The sequence below is a fragment of the Somniosus microcephalus genome, chromosome 29 (genome assembly GCF_052327205.1).
Source record: "Somniosus microcephalus isolate GS21.2 chromosome 29, FLI_Smic_1.0, whole genome shotgun sequence".
NCBI classification, from domain to species: domain Eukaryota; kingdom Metazoa; phylum Chordata; class Chondrichthyes; order Squaliformes; family Somniosidae; genus Somniosus; species Somniosus microcephalus.
Genome location: NC_141015.1, coordinates 26,248,139 through 26,255,697, shown reverse-complemented (window position 1 = coordinate 26,255,697; position 7,559 = coordinate 26,248,139). Strand labels below are relative to the sequence as shown.

Below are 7,559 nucleotides of genomic sequence, written 5' to 3'. Positions count from 1 at the left end.
CCACAAATAGCAATGCAATAATGACCATGTTGAGATAAATATTGGCCAGGACACAGGCAATAACTCCCCTGCTCTTCTTCGAAATAGTGCCATGGGATATTTTACGTCCACTTGAGAGAGGAGGGGCCTCACCTTAATGTCTCATCTGAAAGACGGCACCTCTGACACTGCCACACTCCCTCGAGTGTCAGCCTAGCTTTATGTGCTCAAGTCTCTGGAGTGGGACTTGAACCCACAACCTTCTGACATCAGAGGCAAGAGTGCTGCCCACTGAGACACGGCTGACACTTTAATAGCCCTTGAGCCAATGGAACCATATCTCAGCATCAGTGAGTGTCTTCAAGAAAGGAAAGACATTTGGAAAGAATAGGAGTATTTTATATAAGGTTGCGAGATGGTAATATGGTTCACAGCATGAATTATTTTTGATTTTAAAAGCAGGATTATAAACAGTCAAAACAAACTGAAGGAGGGAGCGATGACAATCATAAAATGGACAGTTAACTTTAGGTGTACTCTGCAGTAATGCAGTGAGCGTTCTAATCCAAGCATTAACTCGGATGCAGTGCTTCCCATTGAACCCGACTGAGCTCCAGCCCAACAGTTACATATATTTACATTATATTTGCATGATATTTACATATAATCCTGAAATAAAAACAGAAGAAGCTTGAAATACTCAGCAGGTCAGGCAGCATCTGTGGAGAGAGAAAGTGTTAGCATTTCAGGTCGATGACCCTCCGATTATTCATGTCTTAATTGCTCAGCATCCTGAACGTTACTATTCCAGAGCAATATATGCTTCTTTGCATTTAAAAAAAATTAAATTAACTTGCTGCGTTGGTGATTAAACGTATTGAGGTAGAAACGTGCAGTCTGTCGTAAATCCTGAGGGAAGCATACATCCTAGCAAGTTAGATAGTTCAGTATAGTTCAACGGGGCCAGATCCCCTCAGCAGTAAACAGCGAGGTTATGGTTTGGAAAGCACACCAGTGAACGAGTGTAAACGGCAATACTAAAGCAAAATACTGCGGATGCTGGAAATCTGAAATAAAAACAGAAGAAGCTTAAAATACTCAGCAGGTCGGGCAGCATCTGTGGAGAGAGAGAAACAGAGTTAACATTTCAGGTCGATGACCTTTCGTCCAGCTTTTCCCGGTTCTGACGAAGGGTCATCGACGTTAACTCTGTTTCTCTCTCTCCACAGATGCTGCCTGACCTGCTGAGTATTTCCAGCATTTTCTGTTTTTATTTTAGTGCAAACGGCATTTCGATCGTCGGATCATTCTGCCACATATATTATTATCCATACCCACACAAAGTTTGCAAAATAAAATGCATGGCTGGGAATCTCAGCTCATTTGTCTTTTCTTAAATGTTGGGTTCACTCCCTGGAACTAAACGGCGAATACAAAGAAAGTCATTGAAAAAAAAAGACATGGGATTTATGTGATGACACGTATTGAGACAGATGAGGGGAGGGAAGGAGGGGTGGCGGTATCTGGACTGTCGATTGCCCAAACAACACAAGGGTTATTGAATGGGGATCTATGAGACGGCCGCTAGATGGGGCGATTGCATTATGTTTGGGACACTACAACTCTGTTTTACTGAAATGCCGCCCATATCCAGCTGAAATTGCTCCTAAGCTTATCGAAAGCGACCCCTTTTTTAAAAAAAATGATTAAACTCTGTGCAATAAGCCCGAGCACACGGATTGGTGGCGATGTATTTCCTATAGCGTAACTCTCGCGTAAAATCGTATTCATGTTTTAATTTCTACAAGCCCTTTTCAACTTGGACAATCAACACCAATGACCGAAATGCTGCCCCCACCGTTACTTAAACCAGTGCAGGGCTGCGGGCTGACCATCATTTGAGCAAGTTTTGCGAATCTCTCCGTTTTACACGGGACAGGCAGAGGCCGAGGAAACATTGGGAGACTCATCTCATCTAAATGCCTACAATAATCATTAAATCCCCTGCAGCCCTCCCCCCCCTCTCCCCCTCCCAGCTTCCTAGGTAATTTGTTTTAAAACCTTTTGTTAGGTAAACAGAAAGTTCCTGTACCATGTGCTGGGTGCGACGTTTAAGTGGCAAATGAATGTGTCTGTCCAGTCATCAAACAGGGGATCCCGTTAAACAACGGATAGACTCACAGCCTCCCACCAAACAGGCCACGGTAGGAAATAACCGCACAGAAATGCCATACAATCTACCGCTTTCATCAACAGCTGGCGCCGTTAAAGAAACTGCATTTAAAAACATCTTCCTTTTAAGTAATAATTGAATCAACAAAGCACATAGTTTAAAACAATTATAATTGTTAGATTAGTGATTTTGTAAACAGATGCATCGTGAATTAATTGTTTACGCTGATTATGATCGGTGATTCCAATCTAAGTAGATTGCTTAAATTTATTTGAAATGGCAGAGCATAAAATTAAAGTTGTAAAAACAAAGTTTTACCGTATTCGTCTCCTGTCTAATTCAAGGTCGGTCACCATCGATAAACTGCACCCCGCAGAACAGAAACTCAACACAAAACAAGGTTTTTAAAAATATATAGTTTCGTTATTTGCTTTCTTAAGGAAAGAAATCAATTACAAACAAGATCTCACCCCCCTCCCCCCACAAAAAAAACCTTGAACCAAACCAAACTTCCGACTGCTGCTGTCAGCTGCCCGGGAGCTGCACCCTAATAAGGCCGGAGATCCGCTGCTTTCTGTATAATTCTCATAAATCGCCCGATCAAGGCGCACTCGTTTGATGTTCAGTTGCCCCAGTGAGCTTCGCCGTGCCTGTTGCGAGCCAAGTGACGATTGGGCTGATTGCAGCGGTGAAATAGCCGCGGCCACAGCCCAAACCCCACACCGAATGAATAAATAAAACAACCCACACTCAGCACTGTTTAATTTCTCTCCCAGTGATCAGTCCAGAACTTGTGGACTGGTTTATATATATAAAATATATATATATAGTTCTAATCTGCTTCGCAAAACATTTTAAGTAACCTCAGTGAGCTTACGTTAATTAGCAAAAAAATAAAGTAAGTTAGAAAAACAAACAATTAAGAGTTTATTGGCCGATCAATGTACAAAAAACAAGTGGAATCCTGGTGACTCATTTTAGCATCTGTACATACAATAACCTGTACACTATTTAAGAAAATGTAAACAGTTCTTTAAAACGTATTTTAAATGCACTTAAAATATATATTTAAATATTGGTAAACAATTTTCAGAGTTGTCTGGTCTGATTTATAAATGTTGCGGCTGACAACACATGCCAAATCCAAACGCAAACCAGCCCTAGTCCTATGGATACACATTCACTATATTTACAGCGCGTGGTGGCCACTCTTTATTTATAAAGTGAAGGAATCGATTCTGTTCCGAAGCCAACGATCAAATCACACTCATGAAAATCACTTTATCGGGTGCAACTTCCCTCTCAAAGGGGCTGCTTTGTACGTGACAATTTTCTAAACTGAACACAGTGCCATGTATGAAGTCCTCCCTTTTAAAGAGCCGATAGATAGCTCTTCCCCCTGTCGTGGCCTGGAGCAGGGCTGGGCTTTCCCCCCCCCAAGCTGCCTATCCTTCAATATCGCTTCAATTGCACCGCCGTGAAATTTCAAACTTCTTCAGCGGAGGGCTGGTTCAGAGCGACGGGTGTGCGTGGTGGAGTGGGTCAAGTCAACGGACTTCTTCAGTGTTGCCCAGGAATCGGAGCGAGGGAATTACTTACAATTCACACCAAAGGCTATTTTTCTCTCTCCCCCAAGGAATAAGGCGCAGACTAGAGACACTGCAAGGTTCAAGCGTCTCTTCCATTTATCACTAGAGCCAAGGCACTCTAAACCAAATAAGATGACAGCTTTATTATGCGAATGATTTATCGCCGTCTTTTTGCTCTGGCATTTAGAAAGTTTTTTTTTAAATCGAGTTGAACGGCACAGATTTAGAATAATTATCTTTCGATATAAATTATTCTGTATTTTTCTGGATGAACTTGAATTGCACTTTTGGGCCTAATTATATCGGGGGAAATGACTGCATAGGATAACAAATAACCTTAACAGTTGAGCCAGTTTTGATAGATTAACTAGACAAAATTTGCGAGGGTTTAAGTGCGGCGAGCACCGACCACTACAGTGATTCCAGGGCTATCTGAATTATTTAAAAGCAAGTTCTTAGCCAACAAGTTCTTAGTGTTGTAGAATTTGGCTAGCTGACTTCAATATCAGAGGGGGGAAAAGGGGGAGATGGTGGCTCTCTCAAGTCAGGGGAACAGTTACAATTTACGATAAATAATACATTCCATATGTGACCGGGGTTGTAAAAAGTCCCGGGAGGGGGAGACCAGGGCGCTGGAAGGCGTTGGACGGTCCATATAAAGATGGGGATGTGAGGTGGGAGCCGATGGGAAACGGCAACCCGAAGGAGGGAAGCAAGGGTTTGGCGGCCAGTTTGAGCTTCTCCAGTTCGGCTTCCTGCAGTCTTTTTGCCTTGGCCCTTCGGTTCTGGAACCAAATCTTGACCTGGGTCTCGGTCAGGTTGAGCGAGCTGGAGAACTCTGCCCTCTCGGCGATCGACAGGTACTGTTTCTGGCGGAATTTGCGCTCCAAGGCCAGTAGCTGAGAGGTTGTGAAGGGTGTCCTGGGCTTCCTGTTGTTTTTATGTTTCCTCAGAGTGCACGGAGGAGGGCTGGGATGCCCTGTAATAAAACAGAGAGAGAGAAAAAAAACACACATTTCAGCCTCTCTGCATGCAGCGGAATTTTAAAACACTCAGAAAAGGAAATCAAAGCATTGGAAAGAGGCAGAAATTACCCCTGGAAGAACAGAGATGTTCGAAAGATGCCTAAATTATAAGGACACTGACTGGGGGAGTGTTGTACAGTTAGGATGCAGGAACGGAACATTGTTACACATTCTAGCAGCTGTGAACTTTAAATTTAAACCCCGGCACCTTTTTATGGGCTAGAGATCTGTGAATAATGTTATCCATATGCGGGACACGTTCTGAAAAAATGTATCTTTTATAGACGGTAATAAACTGGATATTTAATGGACAATTCGTTCAATACTGCATTGAAGGAGGCCGAAAAAGACACCACATAACTTTTGAACAGGGCATCTAATGCGCCACAGTTAAGTCCCATTCATTTGGGATCCAGGGGAAATGAAAGCCCCCACTTTCTAACCCTTCAGAGGTTTGTGGCTATTCCCAATTACTTAGGACAGGGGCGGGATGAGGGGTTGGGGTGGGGGGTATTGTGTTACCAGCTTTGAATTGCGGGTGTGTCAATTTTAAACTGGACGGCCCGCGCAGGATTTCCATCCCGATTTAGGCTAGTAAACAAATAAATAAAGAAGAATTCAGTGCAGGTCAATGGGCAGTAACAGCACACCCATGCTTATCCTCAAGCTGGCCAGGCACGCCTGGTTCTTTGGTCGTGTCAAAGTGCTCGGTGTAACCAGGGCTGGCGAACGCCGCGACTCAGCTCGCCCCCGGCGAATGCATTCGCTGCTCCCTCCAAAATGTCATGAACTCTTTTCAATTTACAGCCATCTTTCCATTTATCCAATTGCAAGAGCCCTGATTCTGAAGAGGGAACTGCGGATTTTCATTTATTGTATTACAATCAGAAATAATATAAGGGGGGGAGGGATCCGCGTTAAATTGGGGGAGCCCCGTGATTTAAAGGCAGACGCGGATCCCCTTCGATAGATATTAGGAGTTCGCAAATCTGGCACCAGCTACTTCCCGATACATCTTGTTTTGTTAGTAATGAAATTCTAACTTGTCTATAACCCACAATCCTGTCTGTGGCCCACAGTCCTGGCTCTGGCACAGGGTCATGTCTATAACCAACAGTCCTGTCTATAACCCATTGTTTTGCCTATGGCCGACAGTCCTGTCTATGGCCCACAGTCCTGTCTATGGCCCACAGTCCTGTCTATGGCCCACAGTCCTGTCTATGGCACAGAGTCATGTCTATAACCCACAGTCCTGTCTATGGCACAGAGTCATGTCTATAACCCACAGTCCTGTCTATGGCCCACAGTCCTGTCTATAACCCACAGTCCTGTCTATGGCCCACAGTCCTGACTATGGCCCACAGTCCTGCACTCCTCATAACCTAGTGTGTGGAGCCTGCGTCCGTTTCGCTCATCTTCCTGTCTGCTCGAAGCAGAGGACTGCAAGGAAACCTGCTAGAATCCCGCCCGACTCCGCCAGTTACTTTTCAAACTCGTGGGAAAGATTACAGTTGCAAGATTTAAAAAATATATATAAATCCTAGCTCACAGAATAAAAAAATAACGAGAGAGAGAAACCACACGAAATCAACGATTGGGTCAGGTCAGCGCCGCTCGCCCTCAGTACTGGAGTGAGTTGAAAAGTTCGAACAGCAGCGAGCCAGCCCCGAGAGGAGTGACCCGCACCCGGGACTTACTTGGAGTCGGTGAGTAAGAACCGTTTGGGACCCAGGCCGATTGCTCCTTGTCGCTAAGGCTTTCCGATTCGTGAGAGGAGGAATTCTCGGGAAAGTTTTGAAAGTCTTCCACGGGGTGATTTTTCCCCGGGTAATAGGTCCTGGAGGAGGGCTGGTCCGTAGAAGCTAATGGGTTAACGGCTGCCCGTCCCGGCTCCGAGGAGGGTGGCTGCGTCCTGAAGGGTTTTCTGTCGGAGATGAGGGATTCCACGCTGAAGGGCAGGCTGGAAATCTGAACCTTACATCCCTTCGAGTCCATGAGGGAACTTTCGCTGCAGTCTCGCCCCTTTCCTGTAGTTTCCGAGTCCTTCTCCTGCTCTTTAATCCCCTGGTTGAGAGACCCTTGCACAGTATTCATCATCCAACAGGAAGGGGCCATACACCTTCAGAGATCACTTGGTTTCCCCCCCCCCCTCTAAAGCCCTCAGTCCTTTCCCTTTGACATGGGGAAGCAACGGCAATCAATTAACTCTCCCAAATCTCAATCTGCCAAAGTCGCTGTCTGACTTTCCTTAACTTGGAGCCGGGGTTGCAGGGCTTTAAAGTTGTTGGAACTTTTCTGTCATCTCGCCGCCCTCCAATGAGATGATTGGCTCAGGGTTCTGACGAGGAAAGTGCGGCCCCGATTGGCTTCTGGGTTCCAAAAGGCAGCAACAATCATTTTGAAAGAAATGAGTAGTTAATCATAGATCTCTTGCTGGGCACGTTTATTGATAGCTCAAGGGGTTGTAATCTCCTAGGAACACAGAGCCACAAGAGCAATTTCAACGCAATTAAGCAGTAGGGCAGCCTTTAGTAAGATCCCTTTCTCATTACTGGTGACTTATTGAAACCATGCCTTAGGAGAAAAAAACAGCTCGGCTGCTATTTAAATACAAGCTTCTCTTAAATATGAGAGGTCCAGGATACATTTTCTGCATATTTTCACATCGGATAATCTTTTTATTAGTAATGTGTCCGCCCCCTCTCTCTCCCCCCCCCCCCCTCCTCCCAAACCCCGGCTAGAGCTAAAAGCAAAGGCAATTCTTCAAGATAAGTCAAGGCATTTAATAGGCAG

At 44.9% G+C, this 7,559-nt stretch overlaps 1 protein-coding gene across 1 annotated transcript; it reads right to left on the bottom strand.

Moving 5' to 3' along the window:
* Positions 1–3,066: 3,066 nt before the first annotated feature.
* Positions 3,067–7,282, bottom strand: msx3 (muscle segment homeobox 3). Its single transcript, XM_085970421.1, has 2 exons — positions 6,464–7,282; positions 3,067–4,720 (listed from the first exon to the last, which is right to left on the bottom strand). Exons 1-2 carry the CDS (start codon positions 6,879–6,881, stop codon positions 4,305–4,307), a joined length of 834 nt encoding a protein of 277 aa, XP_085826547.1. The 5' UTR covers positions 6,882–7,282; the 3' UTR covers positions 3,067–4,304.
* Positions 7,283–7,559: the final 277 nt, after the last annotated feature.

Coding starts and splice junctions, on each gene's coding strand:
- msx3 (XM_085970421.1), bottom strand. CDS start 6,881: ATGGCCCCTTCCTGTTGGATGATGAATACTGTGCAAGGGTCTCTCAAC. Junction 4,721..6,463: donor TTCTTACTCACCGACTCCAA/GTAAGTCCCGGG, acceptor GTTTTATTACAG/GGCATCCCAGCCCTCCTCCG.